General features: G+C 36.6%; 1 protein-coding gene across 4 annotated transcripts in view; it reads right to left on the bottom strand.

Annotated features, from left to right (window-relative positions):
- Positions 1-16,634, bottom strand: part of LOC106666617 (regulator of G-protein signaling loco) — a 37,171-nt gene that overhangs the window by 19,314 nt on the left and 1,223 nt on the right. For all 4 annotated transcript variants that reach the window (XM_014393918.2, XM_014393917.2, XM_014393920.2 and 1 more), the window contains exons 2-3: positions 14,491-15,178; positions 12,466-13,488 (exon numbers count right to left, since the gene is read on the bottom strand). In XM_014393918.2, the coding sequence (XP_014249404.1) occupies positions 12,466-13,488; positions 14,491-15,156 (1,689 nt within the window). In that variant the 5' untranslated portion in view covers positions 15,157-15,178. The remainder of the gene's footprint in view (positions 1-12,465; positions 13,489-14,490; positions 15,179-16,634) is intronic.

The following is a 16,634-nucleotide window of genomic DNA, read 5'->3' as shown; positions in this document are numbered from 1 at the left end:
TTGGACCATCAGGCGCGTTTCGGCTACTCGCCCTCTTCATTGCTGGTAGAATTAGTTCATTTTATCGGGTTGTCCGGAAAATAATGCAGGATTTTAAGTTTTCATTAAAAAAAATCTATATAAAATATTCTGTTTACGTTTACAGGATTACTCATTTGTATGAATGTCAACACTTATTAATCCTCTTCCAAATGATATTGTTTGTTTACCTCTGTAGCATTCCGCTACTTGGAAATAATTCAGTCATCCTTATAATGTCAAAGCGAGAATTTCGTACGATTTTCTTTTACGAGTTTAAACTCGGCCGAAGCGGAGCCCAAACGGCTAGAAACATTAACCAAGTCTGGGGCGAGGGTTGTGTTAATGAGTGCACTGTGCAAAGGTGGTTTAAAAAATTTCGGGAGGGAGATTTCAGCCTTGAAGATGAAGAAGGTCGTGGAAGGCCATCCTCTCTTAATGATGATGTTCTGCGATCAGTGGTGGAAGAAAACCCCAAAACAACTGTTCGAGAACTTGCAGAGCAACTCAAAGTCAGTAAAACGACCGTCGCTGACCACCTCAAGGCGATTGGAAAAGTGAAAAAACTCGAAAATTGGGTTCCACACTCATTAAACGATCGCCAAAAAATCAGCGCTTTGATGTTTGTGCATCACTTCTTTGTCGAAACAAAAATGACCCATTTCTGGCCAGAATTGTTACATGTGACGAAAAGTGGATTCTCTACGATAACACTAGACGTTCTGGACAGTGGCTCGACAAAGGAGAAGCTCCAAAGCCCCCAACTCATCAAAAAAAGGTAATGGTTACGGTATGGTGGGCTTCATTTGGTTTAATACACTACAGCTTCTTAAATCCTGGCGAAACCATCAATGCTGAATCATACTGTAACCAAATTAATACCATGCATCAGAAATTGGCAGTAATGAAGCCCTCTTTGGTCAATCGGAAAGGGCCCATTTTGTTGCATGACAACGCTCGACCACATGTGTCACGTGTAACGTCACAAAAATTATTGGAGCTTGGCTATGAAACTTTGCCTCACCCACCCTACTCTCCGGACCTCTCGCCTACTGACTACCATTTTTTTAGACACCTGGACCACTACTTACAACACATAATATTCAAAAATCAAACGGAACTGGAAAATGCATTTATTGACTTTATCAATTCTAAAAATTCTGAATTCTACTCAGACGGAATTAATAAGTTACCAACACGTTGGGAGAAATGTATTGAGAGTATGGGAAATTATTTTGATTAAAGAACATTGCTTTAAAGTAACTAGTTTCTTTTTTTTTGTTTAATACCAAAATCCTGCATTATTTTCCGGACAACCCAATATATAGTAGAATAGGCAGACCGAAATGATCGCGAACAACCAAAGTACAGGATCGTCAGAAGATTTCAAAAAGAAACTCAATAATAAAATCATGTTTTAAAATCCTGCAAATCTCTTTCCCCGCCAGTTAAAAGCTTTCAGAAAAGGCACATAATGTTAATATACAATCAAGAAATCTTACAGTAGGGTTTGGGAGTCGTTAGGTTAGGTTCTGTAGGGTTTGGGACATGTTAGGATTAGCAGGGTTTGATACAAGTTAGGTTAAGTAGGCTTGGGACAGATTTATTAGATTTTTGGTCAGGTTAGGTTTCGTAGGGTTTGGGACTGGTTTGGTTAGGTTAGGTTAGATTAGGTTTAGTAGAGTTTGGGGCAGGTTAAGTTAGGTTTGTAGGGTTTGGGGCTGATTAATTTAGATGAAGTACGGTTTGGGAAAGGTTAGGATAAGCAGGGTTTAATACAAGTAAGGTTAGGTTGGCTTGGGGCAGGTTTATTAGATTTTTGTAGGGTTTAGAAAAGGTTAAGTTAGATTTAGTAGGGTTTAGGATTGGTTAGGTTAGGTTCTGTAGGGTTTGGGACGTTAGGATTTGCAAGGTTTGATACAGGTTAGGTTGGTCGGCTTGGGACAGGTTTATTAGATTTTGTAGGGTTAAGGAAAGGTTAGGTTAGGTTTAGTAGGGTTTGGGATCGGTTCGGTTAGGTTTTGTAGGGTTTGGGACTGGTTAGTTTAGGTAAAGTACGATTTGAGACAGATTAGGTGTAGGTTTGGGTCAGGACTGGTAGGTTCGTTTTAATAGGGTTTGGGAAAAGTTAGGCTAGGTTTAGTAGGATCTGGTAAAGGTTAGGTGCGGTTTAGTAGGGTTTGGGACAGATTAGGTTAGGTGTAGTGTAGAGGATGGGGCAGGGTCGGTTATGTTAGTTTTAGTAGGGTGTTAGTGACTTTTTCATATTGAGTGATAGTTTGTTTTAGTTTGTATATTTCTAGGATTTAAAGTATGTATGTCCTTTTTTTCTTTATGTAATTAGCTTGCCTGTGTTGTTGACGTGGTTTTGTGTGAGTATTTACAGTGGAGTCAAGTTCGTTTTGTAAATATCGATTTAATTTAAGGGTTTTATGCTTTGCATGTTGAACATAAAAATCAACGCACCGTTAAAAACGAAGAACGATAACTCTTGAAATGGCCATGACAAAGAAAGGACATCGACGAGAGAGCAAATACCGGTTAGCTCTCCTTTTCATTTGACTTTCACCACGGCCTAAAAAGGGTGACGAGCGCGAGAGACAACGCGTCGAAAATAAACGGACCAAGATTATCGTACGAATGTCCAACAGACTGACCGACGTTGGCATGTTTCAGGGTGATTTTATGGAATGTTCACATAAGTTATGAAAGCAGAGGTAAACTTTCTTGGCCGGATCATAAATATATGCAATAGAGCGAGGTGGATCAAGGGATCTCCGTATCTTCAACAACTTACACCTCCAAAAACAACTGTAGCAAAATGAAAGAAGGCTGTAATTAACGCTAGTTTTTAAATGTGTGTAATATCATGGATTCTTGTGGTTCCAGGAAGTTAATCGTTTACACTTCCGCGGTGAAAGTCATGTTCGTGCAGTGTGGAGTGAAATAAGGCCTGTAATTAACGTTGGCGTCGTTGTCCACCACATTAACGCATCTGTATACACTTTTCACAAAAGATTTAAGAGAACGGGCTCTCTAGAAAAATTTCTATTTAGGGTTTAAGCGTTCCTATTTAAAAAAACAATACTTATAATTTGGTCCTAGGTATTACACCGTTGTGATTCGGTCGTACTTTGCACTTCTTTTTTGCTTTTCGGGGTCAAAAGGGCAAAGAATGACAGTGTAGGTTCAATATGTCCGAATGATTTCACTCAGGCCATTACGTTCTGTTGCTACACAATATTTTCTTTTTAACAAAATTTTACCTTATTTTCTCTTAGAAATATCGTCTTGATGGCTGCTGACCGCGTCCTACGACTAAGTAAATTGGCGAATGTTCATTCATTCATCGGCTCGCAAGACGGTCACAGCATGTTAGAGTCCCAAGGGCGTTTTAATAAGGATCCGGTAAAAAAAAAAAAAAAAACTTCTTAAAATTAACTCATGACCGCACTTTAAAAAGCCGTGGAGATGTCGATTGTCATTCTACGCCGGCCCCTTTTAAACGAGGCCAACGTGCAGAATAGAACAATTAATTAATGATATACGTGCGGAGAAAAATAAATTACTATTTGTTTCTTCTCTTTCATTTGTAAAGAAAAAGTTATGTCCTGCCTACATATAACCAAGTAGTTAAACTGTTCTATTCTACAAGCAGTGTCATCTTCCCTGATCATCCTGGCCCGCCTATACTTGCCGTTTTTGGCCTATCAGACGCGTTTCGGCTTCTCGTCATAGTCAGTTCTGGTTTTGTAGAATTTTGTGAGTTTTCTAAGCGAGTGTAACCCTCGATAATTTTACTTAATATCATCAATTATAAGACCGGTTGGAAAGAAAACACTCAGTTCCTTCATCGATCTTTCGAGAAATAATATCACCTTCATCAGGACATTAAACTTTAGTAATTCATTGAAAGGTTGACAAATACAAAAAGAATTTATTTAAAATTTCGAAGCCAACGGCTAATAATTACAAATTTAATTTAGAGAGATGGTGCTAGATTTCAGTCTGCTCATCTCCTAAGCAACGCGTGTTACGGGAAAAAAATTGATTTTCCTATCTTCATGGTTTTGGTCTGTCAGACTAGTTGCGGCTTCTCACCATCTTCAGTACTGGATCTCAACAATTCTGAGGGTTTTCCAAGTGTGCGTTAGATCCCGTGTAACCGTAGATAATTTTATAAGATTGGGTTGGGTTAGGTTAGATTAAGTAGGGTTAGGGCTTAAGATGGATATATTATCTGCCTGCCTAAGACTCAATACTGAAAAAGACGAAACGTATTTGACAGGAAAAAAACACGAGGATGGGCAGACCAAAAATCTCTCACAAAAAAAAATCACCTTCTAAAAAGTTTCAAATCTCTTTTCTCCATGAGATACGTTTTCCGAAAATATATAGAAACTGTTAATACGCAATGAAGTCTAAACGTAACCATTTTAATTGTTTCAAAATGCTGCTGAATGTTAACGAAGGAACTGGATTTATTACGGATTGGGACAAGTTAGATTAAGTGCAGTAAGGTATGGGACAAAGTTTAGCAGGGATTAGGTTAGGTTAGGTATAGCAGAGTTTGGGACAAGTTAGATTAGGTGTATGGGACAAGATAGGTTAGGAGTAGGGGTTGGGACACTATGTTAGGTGTAGTAGGGTTGTTGCCAAGTTAGATTAGGTGTAGTAAGGTATGGGACTGTTTCGGTTCGGTTTGGGACTCGTTAGGCTAGATTTAGTAGGGTATGGAAAAAGTTAGGTTAGGCGTACTAGGGTATGGGAGAGTTTAGATTAGGGTCAGAACGATTTGGGACTGGTTAGGTTATGTAGGGTTAGGGACAGGTTCGGTTTGGTTTAGTAAGGTTTGGGATAGGTTAGGTACGGTTTAGAATGGTTTGGGACCGTTTAGGGTAGGTTTAGTAGGGTTTGAGACGGGTTAGGTTAAATTTAGAAGGGGTTGGGTTCGTTTAGTACGGTTTGGGACGGGCTAGGTTAGGGTTTGTTCTCTTTTGAATGGTACTTCTGAGGATTGCTTATCTGCTTATATTTATTAGATTATTTTAATTTTTTTTAAGATTATTATTAGGTAATATTGTCCGTTTACGTCCTTTATGGCTAAGTAGCTTATAAAACTGTTCATAGAAAAACTGCTAACGATACTTGTTTTTTCTACCGCGGTGACTCCATTTTAAGCATGAACTAATTTCAACTAATTCATTTTCCAGATGCTTATTTCTAATTTTATCACAGATGCTAGTAGATGCTTATCAACCAAACCGACAAAATCTTTGTCAGGCAGATAGGCATACCAAAATTAGAGTGTAACTTTAATTAGTATTTGTAATATTAGACGAATATTGCAGGGAAATGGGTGAATTTCATTTGTTCACTAGACCGTTTATATTTTGTAAGGTTCTTTTGTAAATATGCCTAATCGAAGATAATCCATGGATTAATGAAAGCCCAGTTTATGACTTTGAAAATAAATACGAAATAATATAACTGGCGTTGGCCACCTTTCTTTAGGCTTAGTAAAAGTTGATCTGTCAATAAATATAATAATGCAAAAGCCAAGAACATAAATAGTATCGAGTGAAAATTGCCCTGAAGCATATCACTTGAATATTTATATCAAGATATATGCAAGTATAAAGTGTAAAGCTGGATGATCTAGAACTATAAAAAGTGAAAGATTATCAAGGTCAGCATTGTTAACTCCTAACCCAGGTGTAACGTTATTCCAGAAGAATTTCTCCCACAGTCATCTACGGACGTCGATAGTCGGAGGAAACTCGGTGAAAATTTATTTTCCACGAATGACCCCATTCCCAGATAATGAGACCTGGATACTAGAAGACGTTTCAAGCCCTGCACAATAAAATTGCTCGTCTTCTGCCAGATGTCACGAATGACCCGTTAAACAGACGCATAATCACTGTCAGAAAAATGGCAAACTCAATTCTCAACTTTAAAGTTTTAAAGGTTACAGTGAGATAAGGCGATTGGTTTTATCTTTAGACTGAGAAATTGTTCTGTCTTTAATTCTTGGATTATCAACCGAACGTGACAAGATTAAAAAAAATGGGGCCAAGTACGGAGATGCACGTAGCATATCGCCTCACAAATTGGCGTCCAGCGTGTTCGTGAGGATGGAGAATATCCATTTCTTTCCAGGTTTATTGAGATGCCTCGACGTACGTCCAATTATGTTTCAAATCCACTAACCGTCTGACGCGCGGTTGAATTCGGCTTCTTTCTTTCTTTCCCTTTACAAATCCATTCATTCGTTGCAACAAGAATAGATAATACACATATAAACATGAACAGCAACCATACAGTGATGGAAGCTGTTGATATTAGCATGATGAGACAAATGGACTCTAACCTAGGAAACCAAGTCATATACTGCGAGGATTATTAGATTACGGCTGGAAAGCTAGTCACGCAGAGGTGTACCTATGTCTATAAACCAGAAGGATGATGTAAAAGTCTTATACTTGTCCGTATGAGTTTAGAGTAGAAAGAGACCGATGTATTGCACATGTTTCGCCACAGGAATGATTCTCTGTCCTGGAGCCAGGATCCGAGGATTAGGTTGCGAGGGTAGAACGGACGTGTAACGTGATTAAAGCATGGGAGCGAGGACATTGCCCTGTCGGACACCTATTAGAACAATCTATAAGTTTATGGAATATTTGGAAGTATTCACCTGGAACCAGACAGTCGTGCTTTGACAGGATTTCGATTTATATAAGCTCTAATATGCACATGGTGTTCAGGGTTGAGCCTATCACTCCTAGCAGTAATTTACTCACCGGCAGTTTTCGAAAATCATCCAACTCGGGAGTTGGCAGTAAGGACCTCGGTTGGGCTTCGGGTGCTGTCAACAGCTAGGTCAATTCAACACCCTGCCAATGCAGTTCCTACATCCAAACCCATTCTCACTTTAACTCATTCTTAAATACATTCTCTCCTATTTATACACCATTCAATCAATTTGTGTCGATATTCAACCACCACCCTCAACACCTATTATTTTAACTAACCTAATTGAGGGAACAGAGGACCCAGATACTCGCTGCCATCAAGCGCGGGTTCCTACACGCTCTCTATATTGAGCCAAGGAGTTGCAACCTTCAATTAGGTGGGACAGACACATCGAGCAACCTTTGTCTACAATCCGGATACAGCATGTTTGATTTATTTCCGTGGTGACTTATAGTACCGTTTAATGGCTTAGCAAGATATTTTATAGTCCGCCTAGCCTCGCTGGTCTATTTTCCAGCATTTTGGAACAAAGCGAACAGTTATTTGTGGTGTTTTGCCCGTATTCTTTCGACAAGACATGAACGACAAACTGAAAAGCGGAGGGAGAGTCCTAATCTTTTCTTATTTTGGCATGAAATATTAAAAAAAAATAATAGGTTCCACTAGCGTTCGCAGATTATATTTTTGTTTACGCGAACCCCTTTTCGCTGATTACATTTTTTTTCTTATCAACAATATTTGACAAACACGTTTTATTTTAATATCACAATTTTCACAATACTTTTTTCCTCTCTCGAGTAATAAGTAAAAGTAATAAGGATCGCTGCAATAACGATAGATGAAGTTCATGGGGTAGGAAGTATGGCGAAAACTTAGTAACACTTTTGATAAGTGTAAACCTTTTGGAAATTTTGTTTGTTTTCAAATGGGCTTTTTAAACGCTGTTCGCAGGCATCTCGGATCTTTCATATTGCTGCGAATGTAAGATTTATCAGTGTTGTCTGAAGGGTGGTTAAGTAGAAATTTGGTCATTACGGATCATTTTGGCCTCCCTATCATCGCTGGACTGTCAGACGCGTTTTCCCATTTGGTCATCATCAGTGGTCGGCTAGTGCGTTTTCTGTTGAATTTGAACATTTTTATACGTTCGACATACCAGGCCACAAGCCGGCAAATATGAAAGACCAAAATTATCGTTAACGACCAAATTACCGAATCAATTCCACAATTATAAATTAATCGATAACAAGTTTCTTATTATGTGATGTATTTGTATTTTTTTTAACGTTCAACGCTAGTTTGTTTAGTGATAGATTTAATTTTTTTAACTTTCAATCGGAATTTTGAACTTTTAATGCAGTGAATCATGCCTATGTTTTGGTATTCGGGCTGAAAGGTTGACGGTCTAAACAAAAGAGAAAAAAAGCATATAACAAGCGATGGTTATCCACTATCTGCCGGAGTTGAACTATAAATTTTTAATAAACAAACAAAACAAGACTAAAAATTTGCTCTCAAGGAATAAACAAAAGAGAGAAAAACTATATAAGTAAAATAAAATAACTATGTAAACAATACCTATGTGTATTTACATACACTTATGCACATAATAACCAGGGTGTCTTTTATATGTACAATAAGCATTTAATAATTGAAATAAAACTAGTTCTTTTCTGTAGTTCCAGGCTTCCATCGCGAAATTTACTAAATTTAAGCACTCAGGGCTATTTAACAAAGAGATTAGGTGCTCTCTTGTCAACGTGGGCAAGCCTATATGCAGTACTCGGAATTCCGCTAAACTGGGCATTCTGCTAAAAACTGAAAACCATCTTCTCGTTCCTGCCTGTTGCAGAGGGAGCACTTGTCAGAACTGTTGACTCTTGTGTGATTATAATTGAGGCAAATTAACTTTTTGCTATGTTCAAAAGAAAGATTGATTGATATTAAGATCCTTATATAGCAAAAACCTAGATTAATTTTGACCATAAAGGAGACATTTCTATAGATTTATCAGTGTTCTCAGGGGTGGAGAACCAGAAATTTGGTCATTACGGATCATTTTGGTCTGCCTATCATCGTTGTCTTGCCAGACGCGTTTTACCATTTAGTCATCATCAGTGATCGTCTAGTGCGTTTTATGTTGAACCGGGACATTTTATACGTTCGACACACCAGGCAGTCTGAGTCAGCAAATGGTCGTTAATGACCAAATTACCGAATCAACGTCCACAATTATAAATTAATCGATAACAAGTTTCTTATTATGTGATATATTTTGTATTGTTTTTTCAATTGGAATTTTAGATTTTTGATGCAGTGTGTCAAAATTATGCCTGTTTTTGGTATTCAGGCTGAGGTTGGCGGTCCTCTAAATCCACCTGCCAAGAATGTTCAGGAAGGTCAAATTAAAAAACAGACGGTCTAACGCTATTTCAAAACGTCAAAAAAAAGGAGCCCCGCCGATAAGAGATTCTTCTCGAGAAGTATAAAATCGTAGAAAGAAGAGTAAAATGTGAAAATCTACTCACGCAATGAAAAGCTGGATATAAAATTCCGTAGTCGAAATAGTCACACATGATAGCTCCATCGCTCAAGTACATTTTCATCCTGCCCGAAACACAATACGACAGACACGTCGGACTGAAATGTGCCGACTTTCCTTTGCTAAGAAACGTCTTTTTTCCGTTTTAACACGAGCGAACGGGATTTCTGCCTGCTAAGCATTTAAAAGTAGCCGTCGGACCCGTGGCTAACTACAACTGGCCGGAATCGGAGCGGAATTTCCGAGGATTTCGTACTATTCGCGAACCCCTTTTCGCCCGAACTTGGCTATGTGAACTCTTGAGAGAAAGGTACGATGGACGATCTCAAGGTGGGGGAGGTCCACTTTCTAAAGTTCTCCACCTTAATTGTCTAATAAATCACTTCCTTGGCCCACGGGGAGTTAGCGAAATCAAATGAACAGTTATTAAATTCCTTCGTATCCGATAAAAAAAAAAGATGTGAGGAAACAAAGGAATTTCGACATACACTATTGTACATCCGACTGGAGTCAAAAGCGCCCAAGGTTTCCGTTTTGTAATCACTTTTTCAACAAAGACAGAGAAATTAATTAACATATCAAAACATTTACGTTTTAACGAGATTGTAAAAGTATGCAACAAACATGGGTCTTCATAATCTGCTTAAACAAAATAATAATTAGGCTGGTATGGAAAACCAGACACCAGCGCGCAGAGGGGTTTCAAGTGAAGAAAAAAAATTTTTTCAAAGAATTTTAAGATAGTTCCTACACACAGTAAGTGATCATACTTACTGTGAGTAGGAACTACCTTTTTAAACAGGATTGAACACCGCACTCACTCCACCATTCATCATTTCTATTTTGAAAGATTGTTCTTAAATTTTATTGTAGTATACATGCCAAAGTTTCCTGCTACATTTTTTTTGGCAATGTCATTCACAGGATAATAAAAACAGCAGCCATAGTTGATATGATAGTGAGCTATAACGACATAGATTTTTTACGTTAAATTAACCTTTTGCAATTTCAAATTGACTAAATAAACGGACAAATTTTTAATTTAAAATAACCCTTTTAAAAATTAGATATGCCATTTTTATTTTCAAATTAACCCTTTTAAACATCAGATTTACCATTTTTAATTTCAAATTTGTCCTTTTTAATTTTAAATTAACCCTCTTTAACTTAAACTTTTTTAACCATTTTTAATTTTAAATAAAACCCTTCATAAGAATGATTGGGGTCTTATTACGCCTTATAAAAATTAATTATAATTAAAATTAAACACAAAAACAAATGATTTTTCTAATAAATGAGATATTTTGAAATATAAAATAATTATTTTAAAGAACCATTATTATTTTATATTTTAAAAATTTGGAATTAATACAAGAACCAATTATTTGTTTTTATGTTTAATTTGGTATAACTTTTGTTTGTCGTTGTGATTAATTTTTATGTGGTGTTTTATATTTTGTAATAGTTCTTCAATTTAAAAAAAAATCCTTCATTTTTATATTTAATTTTGTCGAACTTTTAATCTTAATTGTACCTAATTTTCATGTGGTATTTTACATAGAACCTACATTATTACTTTACAGAAAAGGTTAATTTGAAATTAAAAAGGGTTAATTTGGAAACAAAAACGGTTAATCATAAGTTTAAAAGGGTTAATTTGAAGGTAAAAACAGTCAATTTGAAATAAAAATTGTTCATTTGGAGTTTAAAAGAGTTACGATATGAAAATAACAAAGTTCGATTTGAAATTAACAAAGATTAATTTGAAATTAAAAAAGGTTAATTTGAAATTAACAAAGGTTTATATGAAATTAACAAAGGTTAATATAAAAGTAAAAAGGGTTAATTTGAAATTAACAAAGGTTAATATCAAATTAAAAAGGGTAAATTTGAAATTAAAAAGGGTTAATTTGAAATTAACAAAGGTTAATATCAAATTAAAAAGGGTAAATTTGAAATTAACGAAGGTTTATATGAAATTAACAAAGGTTAATATCAAATTAAAAAGGGTTAATTTGAAATTAACAAAGGTTAATATCAAATTAAAAAGGGTAAATTTGAAAAAGGTTTATATGAAATTAACAAAGGTTAATATAAAATTAAAAAGGGTTAATTTGAAATTAAAGAAGGTTTATATGAAATTAACAAAGGTTAATATCAAATTAAAAAGGGTACATTTGAAATTAACGAAGGTTGTTAATTAGTTCCCTACAGTACTTTTGACAGGGCTCTTCTGCCTGATAAGAATAAACACTGCTAAAAGCCTTTTCGGAATAGAGATAAGCTCAGAAGTACTAAGCGGTACCAACTCTCTGACTGGGCGCAGGCAATCAATAATCTTGCAAGATTTGAAATGAAAATATGAAAATTTTTGAGAGGACGAGACAGATCAAGGCAAGTTTATTTGTCAAAAAAGGTTATCATAAATGAATGTGTACGCAAAAGAAATGAATATCAGACTGTGGTGCTACATGCCTCAGAAGAAGAAAATGTTTTGGAATGAACAAACCATGGCAAATAATAAAATTTGTAGATGAATTAGGACTGGTAAATTGTATGTAAAGAACAGTCTATGTAATTTCATGAGAGATGCTATAGAATAGCCTCTGAATTTTTTCTTCCACATAAAATCCTCTATAATCAATGTAATTTTTCTTGGTTATTTGTACAAAATGAGCATCATAATCTGCCTAATTTTGTTTGATATCATATGTGATTTAATCCATACTTGAAACTCTCTAAAAATCAATAAAAATAACATTCATCACAGTCCATAGTACTCATTTAACACCTAGATTTTATTAAATTTCACCCCACTTGTCTGCAAGTAAGATGTTTATTATTAATTTTTCAATAAGGCTCCCACTATGATACTAGTTAGAAAGTGCCCAGACACTTGCAATTGTGGAAATAGGCACATCAGAGACGAACCAACATCTAATAACCGTATATTGATGGGTCATCACATAAAAAAATGTCAAAAGCAACAAAAGTTAAATTGTTGAAATTATTTTATTTTTAATTACTGAGTTGTTAGTTCTAAGCAGTGTTAATTACTTATAATTTCTTTTAAAAATAATGTTTAAACTCTTTTAAAAAGTCATTCTCCCATTAATTATGAATAAAATATAAAGTAATGATGTACTTACAAGAGTGTGAGCTACGACAGATCTTTCAAAGCAGTCCAAGTTGAATGAACGGAGATCTTGAAGGCTGCCTGAATGGGGATGCAGGCTTCTTGATATCGTGTTATCCATAGTTGTTTCTTTTAAGTCTTCAAGACTTTGTGATGTAGGTGGTGATATGCTGTACATTTTATGATTCAGTTTATAAGGAAGACCACTAATAGCGTCGTGGCTTCGTGCTGAGCTGATGCTCATATCATCAACTGACTGAGCGCTTGCTTCCATCCTCGAATTTTGCTTACTTTTTTGTATAATTGTCACTTCAGGGCTTTTTGTCGTTTCAGAACTGACACTCATGTCTTCAAGAAAACCAGGTCTTTCTGGGCCCTCTGATCCTGTGCTCAAGGGAGACCGACTCCTACTGCTGGTCGCAGTGACGTTGGGTAAAGTGTGGACCGTTACTTTGTCAGCACAGTTTCCACCTTTGTCGACTTCCTGTATGTGTAGCCTATGATTCTGTACATCTACAACTAGAATACGATCTGACTGGTTACCGCAGTCATCGCGAAAGCCAATTCCTGAATCACTGTTGCTAGTAGTTGTTGTACTGTCGTTACTCGGCTGGGGTGAATTTGCCACGACAGGCTCTTCAACACTGGCACTTGTTTCGTAAAATCCTTTGATGACGGCAATAATCGGGTCGCATGTGACTGGAAACTCTGTACAAATTCCAGAACCGGGATCCACTTTACATTCTAATTTAAAAATTTTGGCACGTTTGAAATGGTTCGAATGTGGCCGTGCGTCGACGGCAAAAATATGGCAAGAACTTGACGGATCTTCTCCCGTTGCAGTGGTCACAACTCCAAAATGTTTACGGTCTTTATCTGAACTCGCTCCACAAAATGTAACCCTATCACCTGGATAAACAGCTAACGTGATTCCGGCACCATTTGTGAGTCTTAAACTATGCGTCATAACAGTCATCAACACTGGCGTATGCGGACGTTTTTCTGCTCGAAGCTTTTTAATACATCCTCGAACAATCTGGAACATTATGCATTATTTATAGTATTTAGTGACCATTAATTAATGATTATAATTAAATTTGGGGGAGTGAAACTGACCAGACCTCTATGTTTCTATCGAGTGTTGTGTTTGTGTTAATTTATCGGAATGAATGTAATTTATTAGCGTGAAAGGAAGGGGCTGTTTATAACCCCGCCCCGAGGAATATCAAGTACTCTGGGGTGAGTATATGACGTCTGGAGAGTAAAAGTAATTTATTAGCGTGAAAGGAAGGGGTTGCTTTCCCCGCCCCGAGGAATATCGAGTACTCTGGGGGAATGAGTGTGACCAGACATTTATGTTTGTGGTGATGTATATATATGTATTGTATGTTTTGTTTTTATTCTGTATTTGACAACCTGAGGTACAAACGAGAGACTAGCATTCTAGAATATCAACGTAGTATATATCTGAAATCAGAGAGTCAGTAACCAGATCGAGATGCTCAAATGGCTGCAGTTTAAAACAAAATATGCGCGAAAGAAAAGAAAAAGATGGAAAACACGTAGAGGGCCGGCGATGACCTCAGCTGTTTGTTGGCCCATAAACTTCCCACTTATTATTATAATTAAATTCATAGATGATACATATATAAATTATGATTTTCACAAATTGTTGGCTTTTTGTTTTTGCCTGCAAATGACTATGCAACTGATCTTTTCTTCAACATTATCAGTAAAACACCATTATCAGTAAAATTGGAAAAAAAATTGAAGTTGCTTTTGTGAATGATAAAGCTTTCACAGCCATCATACAAATTTGGCATGATTGCTACAAAAATAAATGAATCACTAAGCAAATGAAAGAAAAAAGAACTTATTATCACCACATAGTTTACTAAAAATTACACCAAACAAAAAGTCACAGGAAAAATTGTAGAGGCTAAATGCATTTAATAATCCAATAGTAAATAAATGTAATATTACTAAACTTAATTGTTGCAGAAAAAAGTGTGGGGATAAAAACAATATTGAAATATACCTGCAATCGAGATCCTGGTGGAAGTTTTCTCGGCATCTCGATCGTCCCAACATATCCAACCACAGCACGAAATACATGTTGTTCGACTTGATTTGGCGCTTCCAGGTCGGCGGAATTAGGAATTCGGAACCTGGAAACCGGAGGCGGGATGTGATTGCCTAGTTTCCATTCATCCGGGATGTGTTTCTTGCTTCTTGGTGGCGAGAACGGATAGGGTAGAGAAAGATGTTCTTCATACGCCCCACCCGAACGTAGGTCCCTAACCACTTTGCCCAGCCTGTTATGCAGAGTGGCATCGTTCCTGCCATTCAGACGGTATTTGTGTGGATATTTCGGCTTCTGCCTAGCTGCCACCAGTATATCGTCATCCGAACTGTCTGAGTAATAATTCTCGGCGATTTGCAGTTTCAAAACACCATTTGAACATCCGATTAATCTCACAACGTCGTCGTGCGGCACTTTGCTGACGCTCTGTCCTTCGACTGCAACGAGGTAGTCACCAGCTCGAAGGCCGGCATTTTCGGCAGGGCTTCCAGCGACAATGCAGCTCAGAATGCAAGGGTGTTGACCTGATATTGTGAAACCAAAACCATTTTGGCCCCGTTTCACTTCAACAGTGCGTACACCATAGTTTGGCCTCTTTTTCCTTCTCCTCACTGGATGCATTGTTCAACACCATGCAATATTTCTAAAAAATAATAAATAATTAATACAATAATAATAATTCACTATTTTTCGTGGTCCGCTTGACCAATTAATATCATTCAATTAATTAAAGTTTTAAGTTGAGATAAAAAAGTCACTGCTTGAAAAATGGCAAAAAGGAGGGAAAATTCAAAATGTGTGGTCGAGATGGAAAGTTAGTGCCCAAGGAGATCAAGGTCACAATAGCTCAAGTGGTAGAGTAGCGGCGTATCAAGCCGAAGGTCGTGGGCTCGAATCCTGCTCGTGACACTGACTTTTTTTATCTCAACTTAAAACCTTAATTAATTGATAATAATAATTTTACTTTTTACTCAAACTTATTTTTAGGAATAAAAAGACAAATGAACCATGCTACCACGAATGATCTGTATTATACACTGAAAGATGGCCAAAATGCCAAAACATAATTAGAAATTATGAAGCACAGGTTCACCTTATCTCACTAAAAAATTTGCAATAGAAATATGCCACAATTAAATTTTGTTAATTGATCTGTAAGTTGAACAAAATTTAACAGCAGTCCTGTAACTATTTTTATTTATAATTTATATAATTATTGTTTTGTGGTCGTTACCGACATTCGTGGAAATGCTATCCTTGTTATGCTGGTCTGTCACTGACCAAGATGATCAGTAATGATCTGGTGGGATTCTACTCACAAATATACGAGTGATAGGCTCATGTACAGTTCATAAACCAATTTGAAGCTGTATTTCAATCGCTTCTGATTATTCTAGACCACCTATCATCGCTTTTTAGATTGTCAGACACATTTTGGAATAAAGTTTAAGATTGTGTTGTGAACTGTTCATGAGTCAAATCGTTTTGTGATCGACAAAGGTCGATCACACTCATCTGAAGATGATTCTTACTTGACTAGACATAAAACAATGATCAGAGTTGATGAAACTGCTAACAAATGTACAACTGGCAGACTCATCGACAAAATATCCCAACACAATTTGAAGCTGAATTTTGAGCGCTTCTAATCATTTTAGTCTGCCACCCTCGCTGTTTTGATCTGTCAGACACATTTGGGCAGATTCTGTTGTGAACTGCACATGAGACAAAATCATTTTGTGATCAACACAGGTCGATCATACTCTTCTGAAGATGATTCTTACTCAACTAGACATAAGACAATGATCAGCATTGATGAAACTGATAACAAATGTACAACTGGCAGACTCATCGACAAAATATCCCAACACAATTTGAAGCTGAATTTTGAGCGCTTCTAATCATTTTAGTCTGCCACCCTCGCTGTTTTGATCTGTCAGACACATTTGGGCAGATTCTGTTGTGAACTGCACATGAGACAAAATCATTTTGTGATCAACACAGGTCGATCATACTCTTCTGAAGATGATTCTTACTCAACTAGACATAAGACAATGATCAGCATTGATGAAACTGATAACAAATGTACAACTGGCATA

This window comes from Cimex lectularius, unplaced genomic scaffold, assembly GCF_000648675.2.
Source record: "Cimex lectularius strain Harlan isolate CLEC.00 unplaced genomic scaffold, Clec_2.1 scaffold173, whole genome shotgun sequence".
Classification (NCBI taxonomy): domain Eukaryota; kingdom Metazoa; phylum Arthropoda; class Insecta; order Hemiptera; family Cimicidae; genus Cimex; species Cimex lectularius.
Note: the sequence above shows the minus strand (reverse complement) of the source record. Positions and strands in the feature narration are given on the sequence as shown.